Raw genomic sequence first — 15,408 nt, forward strand, 5'->3', positions numbered from 1 at the left:
GCGATGCACGTATTGCGTATACTATAGACTACTACGCTGTACATGCATTCCTATCTTGATATCAGGCTTTCGCTCCTCACGTCTCCTTGCGTGCCCTGCCCGCCTCATACGGCACTCGCTACATTGTCTTGACGCCGCGACTCGCGGCGGTTCTCGACCTCGCCCTCGCACCAATCTGGCTGCCCGACTCACTCCGCTCACAGCGGCGTGACTAGACGTCGTGCGAGTACTGCACGAAATCCGTCTTAGTCCCAACTTTAGTGTAAAGCAACTGAGCGCGGTGGTTAAAGTGCTGCGTGTGCCAATAAACCCTCTTGATCCCCTTGGCCTTTGAATCGGCATAAACAAACTCCATGAGTTTACGCCCGGTCCCGACGTTCCGCTGCGCCTCGTCACTCCAAAGATCGTGGAGGTATACGACATCCTCGATCGAGCCCGTGTAGATGTGGGGCAGCCAGGTGACAAAGCCGATGACGTTTGCGCCGTCTTCCTTGTCGGAATCGACGGCCACGGCGCAATATACAGGCGAAGAGGGGTCCAGGAAACGGCGCCACTGTTCCTCAGTCACGTCGGCGGGGACGGTGCGCTTGTAGAACTGGTTGTAGAGCTCCCACCTGTCGAGGAATTGCTGCTTGTCGGCAGATTGGGCGAAACGGACGGTGACGGTCATGGCGGTGGTGGCTGGGTGGGTGCGATGGTGGACTCAAGACGGCGCGATTCAGAGTTAGTCGACTTGTCTCATATATGATGTAGTTGTGGATTGCCCACCATTCATTCCGCCAACTTGAAACTTGGCTAAACGGAGATAACCGAATGTTGATCCCCGAGTTTATCCGGTGACACAGTATGATCACCATTCCTCGCTTGACCCGTCAACCACAACAAAGTTCGCATCAAGCGAGTCTGACTGAGCACGTACATATGTACCAGTCGACTCCCGCCCGACTCTGGCCTGACTCAACATGACGATGCACATACATCTACACATTATCTAGGCGAGTGGAGCGATTCCCAGCTCGTTTCGCATGCCTCGCACGTCACAGACCCTTCTCGCCCGCCTTGCCCTCCCTGATCGCGCGCGCTTCAAGCTCGCGCCACCAAGGAATAGCGCGCTTGTACGCCGCCGCAGCCGGCCCAGGGAGAGCAGCATCGTACTTTCCATTCTCGCCCGGCGCACCTGCAGCACCAGCAGCCTCCACAGGTAGGGTAGAGCGTTCGCGCGCGTGTGCAGCTGCGACAAAGTCGTCGAATGGTATATTTGCCCGCGTCCTGTCTGATGCCCGTGCCCATCCCCATGCGGCCTTATACGCCACACCGACAGAGCACGCATTCGTCTGGGTCTCGCCCCACGCCTTCTTCTCAGGATCATACTCGACCGCCTTGGAGACCGGGCAGCCCAGCGCGTCCGCCATGACGTTTAAGAGGGACTTGTTGCGGGCTGCCCCGCCGGCAGCGTATACGCGTGCGAGTCTGGCCGAGTCATCTTCAGAGAGGATGGCGGCGGAACGGGACGCATAGTTGAGCATCTGACATTGGAGGATTGCCAGAGCTTCCATCCCCACGTCGGTGAAAGCATCGACCCGCTTCGCCGTCGCCGCATCAACACCCTCGTATTTGTATACTCCGTGGGCTCCAGAAGGCTATTGTCAGCTTTTGAGGGGACAAGTTGGAAATTGGAGAGCTCACGATAATGGCGGGGAGGAGCCACCAGAACGCCATGCGATTGAGCACTGCGTCCGACTCCTTCGGGCGGAGACGCTCAACCGCGGCGTTGAAGTCGTCCCACGACGATCCGCTAAAGTACTTGTGGCGCACGTGTTCGCGCGCAAGCGATCCATCTGCTGTCAGATCTAGTACACCCATCGCTCACTCTTATACACGAGCATGTTGAAGTATCGGAGCGGCTCGGACGTGTCTCTAGCGCTATCCTGAATTGACGGCGGCGCGATCATGGCGGGATGAAAGAAGGCGTGGAAGTCGGGGTGGGGGTTATACGCCGCCGTCGAGACGAGGACAACATCACTTGTACCCAGCGAAACCATGCCCTCCTTCTCGCGGAGGGAGAAGGCGAGGAACGTAGCTGGGTTGTCTCCGGTGCCGGGGATGACAACACATTCAGGGTCGAAGCCGTAGCGCTCGACGAACCAGCGTCCAATGGTGCCGACGACACGTCCGCCGTCGGTCTCAACCCGACCAAGCTTACGGGCCAGCTCGGCGCCCTCTCCAGGCGCGATGACGTCCAGCACAGCCTGGCTCCAGCCACGCCCAGGACTTGCCATGTCCCACAAGTTCATGCCGCATGCGTCACTCTCGTCGATGCCCTTGACCTCGCCATCTGCACAGAGCAGAGTGGTGACGTAGCTCGACACGAGCGAGATACGGTCCGTCACCGCGTACGCTTCGGGAAAATGGGTGCGGAATCGCATGATCTGCGACGCCGTGAAGCGTGTGTGGGCCTTGGATCCCGTAATCCTCGCGAGCTCGTGAGCGCCCCCAACGCCGGCCTCGAGTGCCTTGCACTCCTCTACGGTGGACGAGTCCTGCCAATTGGGAATGATGTCGCGCGAGAATGCGCCCTTCATCTGGGGTGCCATTGGCTGCCCAGGATCAAGCGAGGAGAGGAGAGCACTCGCTTCCTTTGACCAGTACACCGAGGCGTGTTGCTACGTCAGCTCTGTTGATGGGTCCTCCCTCACCTGTCCAGCGGCCGAGACGGCCTTGATGTTCTGGATCGGCCACTTGGCCTCTTTCATGCGGTCGAGGAGAATATCGAGTGCCTCGATGGGCTGCATGACTGGCGAGAAAACCTCTCCGCTCCCTTCAGACCCATGGAGCACGCCGCCGCGGGTATTGAAGTGCGCGAGGTCCGGGTCGAACCGCACCTCGACCTCGGAGAGGACGCCAAGGTCCTCGTCGAGAAGCGAGGCTTTTAGAGCCTGCGTCGAGCTGTCGAAGCCTAGGAAGAGGTTGCCCATGTTAGTGAGTGAGTGGTGAGGGGAGAGGAGAGGAGAGGAGAGGAGAGGAGAAGAGATAGTGAGGCATATAAGTATGAAGAGGGGTTTGATGTCAACTTGGTTGTTGGGCCATGCCATTATCCGACGTCATTATGGCTTGTGCCGGAAACCCCCCGGAAATGCGCCGGGGGTGGGTCACCCTGTTCTGTTTACTTGATAGCCTGTTTGAAATCGGAACAACCGGATTGTTTGGTTCCGCATTCAGCTTGAAATGATGCTTGACACTCGACTCTGGACACTCTCAAAGATCTTGAGTCGTATGGAACACGTCAAGACATCCAGAAACGTACAAAACAACCATGCTCGGTGAGTAACGCCCAGGGGGAACGTGCAAAGCCCGCAATCCGCGGCCTGACGGTGATCGGGCAACATTCCTCCGTTGCCAAACCACGTTTGGTGACGCTGTGCGAGTTGTACAACAACGGTCACACCCTCATTGATGGCGTCCTCTGGCTGCCCGTGAACGCTAACATTGTTCTTGCTGGGCCGGGGCGGTGTTCAATGGCACCGAGTTAGTCACCATTCAGCCTTGAGCCATTTGGGTGGTTGAAATGTACCTGATGCAGCGCTGGGGCGGATTGATGGTAGGTAGAGTTGGTTGACTGGACTGGAAACGATTAGGGCTTGATTCATCATTACCCCTTTTCCTCTTCCCGAACCTTTGAACACCGTCATCTCATTCCCAACAGCCTTCTCTTGGAAACACACTCATCTCTACTCATCTAAACACTTGTACTTAAGCCTCATTGACGATACCTCTTCTCTCATCCACATCCAAACGGCAACGGCATGACACGGACCAACCCGAAACGGCGGTGCGTGCGGCCATTTGTCGCCACCCGAGTCCCCTCACCTTCGCCCTCGCCCTCACCTGCGCTCACGCCCCAACCTCCAGAAGATAACGAAACTGCCGCCGTGGTCAAGTACCTCGAGGCACGGGGATTCACATCAGCGCTTGCCGCGCTCATTGCGGACCTCGCCAACGAGAAGACAAGTGAGGTGGCATCCTCCTCAACCGCCTCTTTGGTTTGGGGGAACGACGACATCGTCGCTGAGATCGTCTCCTTCCTCGGCATGTCTGACTTACGAACGTGCCTCACCATCTCCAAGACATTGTAAGTTGCCTCACAAACCGAGTTGACTTAGTTGCCGTGCCGCCGCGCCGCGGCTGTACAAGTGCCTACGCGTACAGCTTCTGAACTGCTACTGCCGCCCTCCTCCTAACCGGGATATGGACCTCGTGACGCGCTGCACGACAGCCGTCGAGCTCTTTCCTCACCAACACGTTCAGCACTTTGTCAAGCCACTGGACGTGCCGCGTATCCGCACTCTTGTGCTCAATTATGATCCCAACGCGAAAGCTGAGATGATGACGGGCAAAGGTTCATCGCTGCACATGTGCAGGCTCTGCCCTAATGAGGCGCCGAAAGCGCCGCGCGTCGTGGTGCGGCCCATCGCGGGCCTCTTTCGAGGAAGGAAGCCCGCCACTGTGATTCTGGTGCCTACCTCGGACGCCCGAGACACCGACCACACCCACCATGCCTCGACCATTGCGCCGGAGACAGTTGTGCACATCGCGCGGATGACGAGTCAGACAAAGTACTCGCGCCCGCATTGGTATTGGAAGTCCCCGCGCACTCCGCAACCCAATCCCTCACGCGCCATCACCTTCGTCCTCCTCCCGATCATGTGGGACCACGGGCCGGTGGGCAACCGTCGCCCTCCGTGGGGCGAGGCGAAGAGTATCGGCAATCTGGGCACCTCGCTCATTGTCGCGCTGAGCGAATACGCACTCCAGTTCGGTGACCACCGTATCACCATCGTGGGTCTAGAGGACGCAAACCCTTTCGCGAAGGCCGAGCACTGGGACGCGCGCGTTGAACGGCGCAAACTGTTCGAGGACGAGTTTCGGGAAACGCTCGAAGGGACGATGCTGGTCGATCACCGCTTTGGGGTATGGAACGGCGAAGAGCGCGAGTGGCGCTGCGAGAGCATCACGCTCACGACTTTCGCAGACTACCTACGGTCAGGGGCTTGGGGGGAGGAGATGGACTGGCAGCTTGTTGGGCGGTGGCTCAACTCGTATGAACTGCGCGAGTGCAACGTGCTCGGCACGCTGGCGCCGAAGCCCAAGACCCGCAAGGGCCGTGGTAGAAAGCGCAAGATTGTGAGCCACGACTCGGACGCCGCGAGCGACAACAGCGAGGACGAGGACTACATGGTTTGAAGACGTCACGATACCAGTACGTATACACTCTATCCCTACTCTGGGCTTATCCACTGTTCTGGAGACGCAGCGTGTCTGTAATCGTACGTCTGGTTGGGTTATCATTTGTACATTGGGTGAATGTCGCATGAGCTCTTTGCGACTGCAGTGGGGTGAGGGGTATGCCGTGCCCGTGAACTGTCTGGTACTGAAACATGGTGTCGCATACACGGAACACGGAACACGGAACTGATACAGTCTCTACCACCCCGAAAAGTCGCCAAAACCCCCCGGCTTGCGCTTCTTCTTCTCAACCCCAAACTCGACCGGCGCAACCTTGGGCGTCTTGGCCTTAGCCTTGGCGATATACTTGCCAACCCCATCATCCTCAGCTTTGCGTTTCCGAGCCTCCCTCTCCTCCCGACTCTCGCCCTTGGCCCCAAGATCCGTCCCGAGCCAAGTCGTGCGGTCCTTCTCGCGCTTCTCCCTTGCAGCAGCCCGCTTAGCCTGCGCCTCGGCGCTCTGGTCCGACCGGGCGACCTTGGCAGCCAACCGAGTCTGGTACTCCTCAAAGGGGTCCTGGAGAACCTGCACGCCGGTGATCTTGATCGTCTTCGTGGGTGTATCCCCTCCCGGCCGGACGGGGATACGTTCAACGGTATTCAACACGTCCTCACCACCGACGAGTTTGCCAAATACCGTATGTTTGTTGTTGAGGTGCGGCGTCTCGCGGAACGTAATGAAGAACTGCGAGCCGTTCGTGTTTGGCCCACTGTTCGCCATGGAGAGGACACCGCGCGCATCGTGCTTGAACGCGCCTTTGGCGGCAAATTCGTCCCGGAACGGCTCGCCCCAGAACGACTTGCCACCCCGTCCCGTGCCCGTCGGGTCTCCTCCTTGAATCTGATGTCAGACATACTACAGAAAAGACATACCATAAATCCAGGGATGAGGCGGTGGAATACGACGCCGTCGTAGTATCCCTTCTTGGCGAGCTGGATGAAGTTGTATACCGTCTTCGGGGCGCGGTCGCCGTACAGCTCGACGTTGAGGCCACCAAAGTTGGTCATGATCGTCGCATACGCGCGCGACTTTAGCCTGTCCTTGTCCTTTATTGGCTTTGACAGCTCGTCGAACATGACTAATGTCAGTTTTCACTGGGCTACGTAACTCACGCTCTTCCTCGTCATACATTGCGCGCTCGTTCTTGACCTCTGGCCCCAAAGTTGTGCTCGTCAGCGACGCGGCTGCTCGCCCAGTCGTAAAGTTGGTTGCGTTATCTGGCGTCAGCTCGACAATGCAAGAAAGCTCACAGGCCAGAGTCTCTTTCCTAGGCTGGACCACGACGCCCTCCTTCTCCTCCGGTGCCGGCGACGGCGACGGCGACGGGTTCTCAGACCGTGTCTGCAGTCAGCTACAATCATCATAAATAGCTCACCTTCTCCGCAAGCATCTTGAGCACCTTACTCGCTCCGCCCGCCGCATTAACGTTGATCCCCTTCAATGGATCCGCCATATCCTCCTCTGCCGTCAGCTACCACCAAGCCACAAGCTCACGCGACACCTTCTTCTGGTTCTTGACATAGTCAAAATCACGCGCATCGCGGTTCTTGGCATTCGCCGGATCCTGGATTGTGATGATATCCTCGCGGGTAAACGGCTCGTCGCTAACCAAATCCCGCCAAGTCTTGGGCTTGATAGCGAGGAGCTGGAGCGAAGCCATATCGAACACATTCCCTGTATTCTTGAGAAAGACGATATGCACATGGTTGGAGAAGACCTTGAACGTGATCGGGTCGTGATAGTTCCCTTCGACGTTCTTGGAGAAGTTGAGCTTGAGCAGCTGAGATGTATTGAGCGGCTTGCCGGTCACGGGATCTGGGTTAGCGCAACCTAGGCGTGACGTACTGGTCTTGAACTTGCGCACGTAAGGGACAATGTTGACAAGGTCGAAGACGTCGGCCCTCCGTTCTTCACCGGGCTTGGTATCTTGTATGACTGCGACGGGGTTCTTGAACGGCTGGAGCGAGAGGGCACAGCAGTCACTGTCGTTAGGTTGATTGGAGGAGAGACGTACAATGGAAGCCGCATCATCTCCTGCCGGCCCTTCTCGGCCGCCTTGCCACCACTCGAGGCCGTGTGGCCGCCAGCAGCGTGCTCGGAGTACGTGACGTAGATCTTGTCCGAGTTGTTACCCATGGTGGAGGCGGTTAGGTGGGGGTGGTGGAGGCGAAACAACAGTTACATTCAATGTAAGAAACCCCGCCACCCAGATTCCCAAGTTTCCAAGTTTCCCACGGTAAGCTTCCCACGTGGACGTGGACTGATGACGCGTACCCTCTCTAGCTTACCTCCACCTGACGCGTTCAACTGGACAATTACCAGAATCCATCGCTACTCACCACCACCACACTCTTTGTCACTCTCACACGTCCCACTCACAATGGCAGACCTCAGTACAGAAGTACTGGTCAACTACGCCATCTTGTATGGCTACTTTGCCATTATCTTGGCCTGTTTCGCTGCCGTCATCGCTTCCATTCTCGGTCAGAGTCCTACCAAGAAGGCGGTCCTCAGTGGTCGTCCGTTCCTCTTCATTCGGTGTGCCGTCGGAGGGCTCATATCAACATGGTACTGTGAGTGGGTTGATGGGGCTTGATTGGGCTGCTCATGAATTCCCTTGAGCAGTTCTTCCAGGTTGAGCAAGGTGCTGACATACAGTCATGATCCAGTTCATGAAGGTGAGTTGAGCCGATGTGGCAAGTCGAGGGCCGAAAGCTGCATGAGCACGAGGGCTGTGCAGGGATGATCACTTCTTTTACATCTCTCTGAGTAGATTCGAGGAAGGATGACGTACCCTCCCATGCTTGCGCTGACCACAGTGGTCGTACACATCGTACATCTCCGTCCGCCCTGGTGCTACGGCAGGCGACTGGCTCGTCAACACATCGCTCTTTGCCCAAGCCTGGCGAGCGGTCTGTGTCGGCGCCCCCAACTGGTGGTGGAGCAGCTGGATCTGCACCGCCGCCATTCTCTTCGCAGCCATCATTTGGTCTGAAAGTGAGCTAGACAGTGCTTATGACGCGGCTGACAGCAGCATTCCGTCGCGGAATCAAGTACCCCGCCGTGTACATGATCCTCGGGCAGCTCGTCGCCATCTCGGTGGCGCTCGCGCTCTTCCTCACCGCCGTGTACCTCCATGAGCCGATCCCGAACCGAAAGCCGAAAGCTCCCCTCATGCTCTGCTTCCTGCTCATCTCAGCACAGGTTGCCATGTTTATTCTCCCCGAGCTTGCGGACCAGCCAGCGTTCGTGTATGTCCTCGCATTTATCCACGGTGCGGTAGTGATTCCGCTCTTCTTCATCCCCAAGAACGGGCGGAACGAGTCAGGCTCGCTCCCGTTTGGCGGCCTCTTGCCACTGCTTGCTGTCCTCGCGGCAATCATCCACACCTTGACCACTATTCGTGTCCTGGACATGCTCCCGTCCGCCAAGTGGCTTCCGACCTACCTGTACAGGATCTTCCTCGCCCACCCGGCCCAGGCCTCGGTCTCCTCTGATGTCGTGTGGGTTGTAATTACCTCCATCACGTGGTGGTTCGTCAAGGGCTCCATAACGAGCATCATCGTCAAACTCTCCCTTCTCGCCGCTGCCGTGGCCGTTGCTGCGGCGCGACACTTTGGTGTGAACTGGTACTTTATCGGCAGCTGCGTGCCCATCCTTGCGCTTCTTGTCGTTGCTGGCGCGGCTTTTGTCCTGTCCAACGTACGCTCGCGCAACGACGAGAAGCGCGCGGCAGTCCTGGAGAAGCTGGGCATCAAAGAACAGGGTGTGATCCCTGGCACATCAAAGGAGCCACCTACCATGGCCAAGAAGCGTCTGGTTGTAGGATTCTGGCACCCGTACTGGTACGCTGCGCCAGCCACGAGATTTGCTGACCACAGTAATGCCGGAGGTGGTGGTGAACGGGTGTTGTGGACCGCGATCGCGTGGCTCCAGCGCGTTCACCCCAAAGTCGTCATCGTCGTTTACAGCGGCGATTACCCAGCTGCGTCGAAAGAAGAGATCATTGCCAAGGTCAACGTGAGTTGACATCCCCGACCTCTCTAACCTGCAGGATCGCTTCTCGATCAAACTGTCCCCAGCAACCCTCGCTTTCATCCCGCTCCGATCGCGGCATCTCATCTCCGACACCTACTGGCGCCGCTTCACGCTTCTTGGCCAGTCCTTCGGAAGTGTGCTGCTAGCGTGGGAAGGGTTGTGTAGTCGCGACGGTCTGTGGGGTGACATCTTCATTGGTAAGCCTGAAGCTTGTCCGTTTTGTCTGACGAAAGACTCGATGGGTTACGCCTTTACGTTACCCTTTGTGCGCCTTGTTGCGGGTGGAGACATCGCCATAGGCTCGTACACGCACTATCCCACGGTCAGCAGCGACATGGTTAAGCGTGTGCGTGAGCGTGTAGCCGGAGTTGAGAATGGCGGTGCCTCAAGCAGCGCGTTCCGAACATGGGCTAAGCTTGTGTGAGTTAGGTTGGCGCTTGTTTCCGAATGTGATTTGACGGAACTAACACACGTCAGGTACTATAGGATGTTCACGTCGCTGTACTCGGTGGCGCTGTTGTTCTCGCAGCACACCATGACGAACTCGTCGTGGACTCAGGCGCATATCAAGTCGCTGCTCAACGACGGCCGCAAGTCGCTGCTGGCTCAGCTGCTGCTGATGGACGACGCTTCGCGGAATGCCGGTGACACGGCGCGGGTGTGCGAGGTAGTGTTCCCGCCGTGTGACACGGCGGAACTGTCCAAGCTGGGGAACCTTGATTCTCGCAAGCGCCAACTGGTATCGTTGGCCCAATTCAGGTGCGTTGCGACGAGGTTGGGTTGGAGCTTGCGCTAATCGTTAGGCCTGAAAAGGACCAGGCCAAGCAACTGCAAGCATTGAGCACCTTGTTCGAGAAGCACCCCGAGTACAAGACGGGACCTGGTGGAATCCATCTCACGTTGATGGGTGGATGCCGCGACGCCGCTGACGAGGCCCGTGTAAATGGTCTTAAGAAACTCGCGTCCAAGCTGAATATTGAGGTGAGCCGAGACTTGGTTGCAGAGCAACCCTAATTTGAAGGAACAGGTGACGTTCCTGGTCAACGCGCCGTACCCCGACATTGTTGCCCACCTGAGCACTGCGTCGGTCGGCCTGAACACGATGCAGGACGAGCATTTTGGCATTAACGTTGTGGAATTTATGGTTGGTACAAGGTCACGCGGAAAACCCGGCTTCATTAAGTGTGACGCTGACGCCGAGGCCGCTGGGCTTATTCCTATTGTTCACGCGTCTGCTGGACCTTTGCTGGATATTGTCGTGTCCCATGACGGCAACAAGACAGGTACGTTTACAGTCTCACGCGCCGTGGAGCAAATGTCACGCTCCGGGACGAATCCAGGCACGCACACGTAGCCATGCTCCGAAGGTTGACGGGGCCGCTGACTTTAGGTTTCCACGCAACCGACGCCGAGTCGTTTGCGGATGCTATCCATGAGGCTCTGTCGCTGTCTCGGCAGCAGGAGCTGGCGATGCGGCGGGCGGCCCGCTCGCTTGCCCGTGACAAGTTTTCGGAAGCTGTGTTTGAGCGAGCCTTTGCTCGGGGATGGAGCCGCCTTGCGCGTGCGGCTGGCGGCGCGGAGTTTGCTGAGGATGTTGGGGGAGCGGGAGGCAAGCTCAAGGCGCCGGGTCGACCGTCATGACGTGGAGACGGGATGATGTGGATGATGTAGATGATGTAGATGGAGTTGGATGGATGATGTAGACTATGGGTTTAGCAGATGAGATGTTAATTGTTTCAGGGGGATCCCGTTGGAGCTGCGGGAATCCAACCCGTCCGCTGTCGCTTTCCTCCCTTTATTGATCTCGCAGCTAGCTCACCCTGTGGGTTCTGTTTTTGGCATGCAAGTTGAGTTGATTACTTTGGATTTTGATGTTGATGAAATCGTTAATGGGAAGAGAGTTGTTTCAAACAAGAACTGGTGTTTCAAAATCATGTTCCCTTGACTACCCGTTAAATCGTGTTTGATGCGGTGCTTGCGACTGTCCTCACCATCAACCATGCATGCATCTGCATCATTCATCTTCTCTTCGCTATCGCAAACCTCATTGATTCTGGTCTCCAGTGTCTCGTAAGAAGCGAGGCACGAATGACGACTGGCTGCGCGGCGGCTCGTCTCATGCCGCATCATGTTGATCGGGCCAGGATCTGTGGCGTGGCGATCAAACTCTGGGCAAACTTAGCATATCGCTAAAGTCTACATTCCACCAGGTTCAAAGGCACGTCGACCAGACTCAGCAACCAGGGCTCTTGGACCATCCCCCCCCCCACTCTCTCTGTCACCCACTTGGATATAAGTCTAGACGACTTGAACTTGATGATACCGTCTCCATCGCCTGGTGCGTCTCTTGGTTAGACCGTGAGTCGGCTCGCATCTCGGTCGAATCGTCCGTGGTTCGTGGTCTGTGCAGTGGACTGTCGATCCTCGCCCTTGTCCCCTGCCCAGGCTAAATCCCGGGGAGAATCCATTCTCGTGGGTAGCAGTTCTGATCATCAGCAACCCCAACTCGTCCTTCTTCTCTCTACTCATTCCCACCTTCCCAGCGCCTCGAAGCTCGACGCTCGGCGCTCGCAACCGACGTCAAAGTCAAAAACCCACAAGTCTGTTCTGTCACTATTCATCCTCCCCAAAATGGACGCGGCCGAATCACTCCTCACCGTATCCCGCCTCGGGCTCGACCACGTCGGCCTCGACCACGTCCTCGACTCGGTAAGTCCTAGGAAAGAACGACTTGACACTAGATCCCATTCCCACTCGTGATCGTGTTCTTCTTCGCATGCCTCACCTTTCTCTTCCGCTGGCCGTGAGTCAACCCCAGTCATGTTCCCATACGAGTCACAGAGACGCGCCGTCGTCAAGGTGTGCGTGCACACAAACCGGACAAAGTGCCAGTGCCATGGTGCCGAGGCACCAACCCACCAACCCACCCAACCCAGTTCACTTCAGTTCAGTTCACACTCACTCCTTCCCACCCACCCCTCCTCCCACCACCCACCACCCACCCCCACCCCCACCCCCACTCACACCAGAACGGCCCGCCCACGGCTCCCCAAGACGCACTTGGTGCACCTCCCGTCACCCCGTGGCGACTTTGTGTACCTCGACACCCCGTCTCGACGCCTAGTCATCTCATCCATCCCCCTCCTCCCTCCACCTCTACCAAAGGAGAAAAAGACCCGGCCAAACCAACTCAAACGCCTTCTCTCGACGTACCGCCCACTCCGCGTCGTACCCGAAGACGCGGTCGAGGCCATGTGGGGACCATCTAGTCCCGTCTAACTAGATCCTAGATTATCTCGGTTGGGGGTTGACAGAGCCGCCGGCGGCACATCAAGCCAGCATACACATTCACAAGCACACACTACATACAAGCTCGGGCCATGCTTTTCGGCACTGTAGGACAACAGGACAATAGGACGCTATGTATATATACTGCGGGTGGGTAGTGGCCCGGTGGGTAGTGGCCCGGTGGGTAGTGGCCCGGTGGGTAGTGGCCCGGTGGGTAGTGGCCCGGTGGGTAGTGGCCCGGTGGGTAGTGGCCCGGGTGGGTAGTGGCGTCGGGATAGATACATGCCCATCGTAGCTCAGTCATCCTATAGTCGAAAGCTTGATCTCTAAGCAAGCACGCGCGCCTCAGCCTGATCTCTACGCAAGCACGCGCGCCTCAGCCTCGTCAACCCTCGTCTCCAAGGACGCCAACAGGGCCTCCTCCCTCAATCCCTCCTTGCGTCCCCCGATCCCCTCCATGCCCCGCTCCAACCCCTCCATATCCCGCCGCTCGTTCCGATCATACTCGAACGCATAGTCGTCGGCATCATGATGTTCCGCCTCGTGCGCCACAGCCTCGTGATCGGGCGCAAGCACGTCGTCACGCCGTACGGCAGCTAGATCGGCCACCAGTGCGCGCAGGCTTTGCACCTCTTGAGAGGACTCGTGAGAGGACTCTTGGGAGGGCTCTTGGGAGAGCGCAATGGCCAGGAGAGCCGCCGCGCGGCCGCGCAGTTGGCCGACAGTCCGGGCGGGCGGGACAGATGTCGCGAAGCCCTCGTCAAAGCCCGACTGGAGAGTTGAGAGCTTGCCTTCGCCTATACCTTCGCGGTATCCGGCCTTGCGTCAGAATGTACGGAAGACGCAACTCACATCGGTGTAGCGCTGCTGTAAGCGCGCATACTCTGTATCGACAAGGGGGTCAGATACGCCGCCTTGGGAGTGGGAGAGGGAGTGGGAGACGTCGTGAAAGTCGTCCGTGTCCATAGTTGTGGAGAGGAAGGAAGATTGCGATGGAGGTGGAGGTGGCTTTGGTGGCAATTGTCCATTCTCCCTTGTCTCCTTTGTCTCCCTTGTCTACGCATCCAGCATCCACGTATCTCCTCTCTGCTCTCTTACAGGCATTAGAAGAGCTAGACACGCTCCCACTACACATTCTCCCTCTTACTATGCATGGGTAGACAGCCTCCACTAGGTGCTCTGGGTGGCAAATCACGTGACATGAAAAGTTGTCCCCCTGTCATCGTCAACACTGAATTTGATACATCACCACACACCATGCCCAAGGCAACTTCGCAGACGTTTACGCGGCAACACGGCTTGGCAGCGGCCAGTCGCCGCCCCGACAAGGAGAAGAAGGGGGAGAGCAGTGCGGTTGCTGGAGGCGCAAGGAACCATCTGTTCAACACCGACCGGTTCGGACAGCATATTCTGACAAATCCGCTGGTTGCGCAGGGGTGAGTCTGGAGGCCAAGCCGGGGGTACGGAGGAATGGCCAGCCGCTGACGCCAGGATCGTCGACAAGGCCGAGCTCAAGCCCACCGACGTCGTGCTCGAAGTTGGTCCCGGAACGGGAAACCTGACTGTCCGCATCCTCCCAGCGTGCCGCAAGGTCATTGCGAGCGAGATGGACCCCCGCATGGCCGCAGAAGTGCAGAAGCGTGTACTTGGGACGTGAGTGCAGGTGCAGGCTGAGTGCCGGTGCAGGATGAGCGCCGGAGGCACGAGGCCGCGGCCGAGTCGGGAATGGGCACGATCTGGGTGCGGTGGGAGGGAGGGAGACAGCCAGTGCGAGCGCAAGTCCAACCTCCCACCACCCGACTCGCTCGCAGATCGCACCTCAGCTCTCAGCTCGCGCTGACCCCAGCCCTCAACAAAAGAAACTCGAACTGATCCTCGGCGATTTCATCAAAGCCGACCTGCCCTACTTTGACGTGTGCATCAGTAACACGCCTTACCAAGTGAGTATTTTCTTTGTTGCCTTCTCACGCAGATCTCGTCGCCGCTCGTGTTCAAGCTCCTCAGTCAACGCCCAGTCATCCGATGCGCGGTGCTCATGTTCCAGCGCGAGTTTGCGCTGCGGCTCTGCGCAGCTCCAGGGAGTAAGATGTGGTGCCGTCTCGCAGCAAATGTGCAGATGTACGCGCGAGTCGAGCATGTCATGAAGGTCGGCAAGGGTAATTTCCGGCCGCCGCCGCAAGTCGAGTCGAGCGTCGTGCGGATCAAGCCATTGGATCCGCCGCCGGCCGTGCGGTTCGAGGAGTTTGATGGACTGAATCGCGTCGTGTTTTCGCGCATGCATAAGACGACAAGGGCATGTTTCAAGGCCAGAGGAGTAAAGGAAATGGTAGAGAAGAATTATCGCACTTGGTGCGCAATGAGCGAAAAGGTTGGTCGTACCGCAGCAGCCAGCGCTGATGCCAGATTGTCGAGGACGACTTTGACCCGTGGGCACTCATCGACGACGTGCTCTCCACCACGCTCGTCCCCGCAAAGACGCTCGACGAGGACGAAATCCGCCCAGCATACGGCGACATGCGCGCTGCTCAGCTCTCGGGCAACGACCTGCTCGAACTCCTCGCAGCTTTCAACACCCGCGGCGTCCACTTTGCCTAATCTTGTATCGACATGTACACTTTGCATTTCACATGGCGTGCAAGAGACTATGGGTGTAATGTGCAGATTGAACAGAAAACGTACAGGTGCCGTGATTGATGCATGGTGGTAAGACACGCAAGGGTCAGGTGTGTTCGTGATGCGAGCAGCAGGCAGCGAGCGCAGTTCATGGCTGGCCACTTGCCCACTCGCACGCCGGCCACG

The 15,408-nt window shown here is 57.8% G+C and overlaps 8 protein-coding genes across 8 annotated transcripts; 4 read left to right on the top strand and 4 right to left on the bottom strand.

The window, feature by feature from the left end:
* Positions 1-211: 211 nt before the first annotated feature.
* HPA3 (uncharacterized protein) lies at positions 212-670 on the bottom strand (the record flags this gene model as incomplete). The annotated part of the gene is made up of 1 exon (XM_060603268.1): positions 212-670. The coding sequence occupies one exon, from the start codon at positions 668-670 to the stop codon at positions 212-214; it is 459 nt and encodes a 152-aa protein (XP_060459578.1).
* Positions 671-1,037: 367 nt separating this feature from the next.
* On the bottom strand, positions 1,038-2,975 carry xkiA (uncharacterized protein; the record flags this gene model as incomplete). Its single annotated transcript, XM_060603269.1, has 4 exons — positions 1,038-1,640; positions 1,687-1,838; positions 1,871-2,663; positions 2,697-2,975. 4 exons carry the CDS (start codon positions 2,973-2,975, stop codon positions 1,038-1,040), a joined length of 1,827 nt encoding a protein of 608 aa, XP_060459579.1.
* Positions 2,976-3,803: 828 nt separating this feature from the next.
* On the top strand, positions 3,804-5,241 carry CcaverHIS019_0607740 (uncharacterized protein; the record flags this gene model as incomplete). The annotated part of the gene is made up of 2 exons (XM_060603270.1): positions 3,804-4,129; positions 4,161-5,241. 2 exons carry the CDS (start codon positions 3,804-3,806, stop codon positions 5,239-5,241), a joined length of 1,407 nt encoding a protein of 468 aa, XP_060459580.1.
* Positions 5,242-5,481: 240 nt separating this feature from the next.
* On the bottom strand, positions 5,482-7,419 carry cyp8 (uncharacterized protein; the record flags this gene model as incomplete). The annotated part of the gene is made up of 8 exons (XM_060603271.1): positions 5,482-6,123; positions 6,156-6,361; positions 6,396-6,500; positions 6,534-6,624; positions 6,659-6,744; positions 6,778-7,098; positions 7,129-7,265; positions 7,298-7,419. The coding sequence occupies 8 exons, from the start codon at positions 7,417-7,419 to the stop codon at positions 5,482-5,484; spliced, it is 1,710 nt and encodes a 569-aa protein (XP_060459581.1).
* Positions 7,420-7,663: 244 nt separating this feature from the next.
* ALG11 (uncharacterized protein) lies at positions 7,664-10,962 on the top strand (the record flags this gene model as incomplete). The annotated part of the gene is made up of 12 exons (XM_060603272.1): positions 7,664-7,856; positions 7,942-7,961; positions 8,103-8,280; positions 8,318-9,128; positions 9,165-9,303; positions 9,338-9,518; positions 9,555-9,741; positions 9,799-10,080; positions 10,125-10,302; positions 10,343-10,465; positions 10,523-10,604; positions 10,712-10,962. 12 exons carry the CDS (start codon positions 7,664-7,666, stop codon positions 10,960-10,962), a joined length of 2,625 nt encoding a protein of 874 aa, XP_060459582.1.
* Positions 10,963-11,952: 990 nt separating this feature from the next.
* CcaverHIS019_0607770 (uncharacterized protein) lies at positions 11,953-12,600 on the top strand (the record flags this gene model as incomplete). Its single annotated transcript, XM_060603273.1, has 3 exons — positions 11,953-12,030; positions 12,063-12,124; positions 12,351-12,600. The coding sequence occupies 3 exons, from the start codon at positions 11,953-11,955 to the stop codon at positions 12,598-12,600; spliced, it is 390 nt and encodes a 129-aa protein (XP_060459583.1).
* Positions 12,601-12,966: 366 nt separating this feature from the next.
* On the bottom strand, positions 12,967-13,575 carry CcaverHIS019_0607780 (uncharacterized protein; the record flags this gene model as incomplete). Its single annotated transcript, XM_060603274.1, has 2 exons — positions 12,967-13,428; positions 13,462-13,575. The coding sequence occupies 2 exons, from the start codon at positions 13,573-13,575 to the stop codon at positions 12,967-12,969; spliced, it is 576 nt and encodes a 191-aa protein (XP_060459584.1).
* A 291-nt stretch (positions 13,576-13,866) lies between these two features.
* On the top strand, positions 13,867-15,204 carry DIM1 (uncharacterized protein; the record flags this gene model as incomplete). Its single annotated transcript, XM_060603275.1, has 5 exons — positions 13,867-14,045; positions 14,101-14,262; positions 14,456-14,549; positions 14,582-14,977; positions 15,013-15,204. 5 exons carry the CDS (start codon positions 13,867-13,869, stop codon positions 15,202-15,204), a joined length of 1,023 nt encoding a protein of 340 aa, XP_060459585.1.
* Between the last annotated feature and the right edge of the window lie 204 nt (positions 15,205-15,408).

This window comes from Cutaneotrichosporon cavernicola, assembly GCF_030864355.1.
Source record: "Cutaneotrichosporon cavernicola HIS019 DNA, chromosome: 6".
NCBI classification, from domain to species: domain Eukaryota; kingdom Fungi; phylum Basidiomycota; class Tremellomycetes; order Trichosporonales; family Trichosporonaceae; genus Cutaneotrichosporon; species Cutaneotrichosporon cavernicola.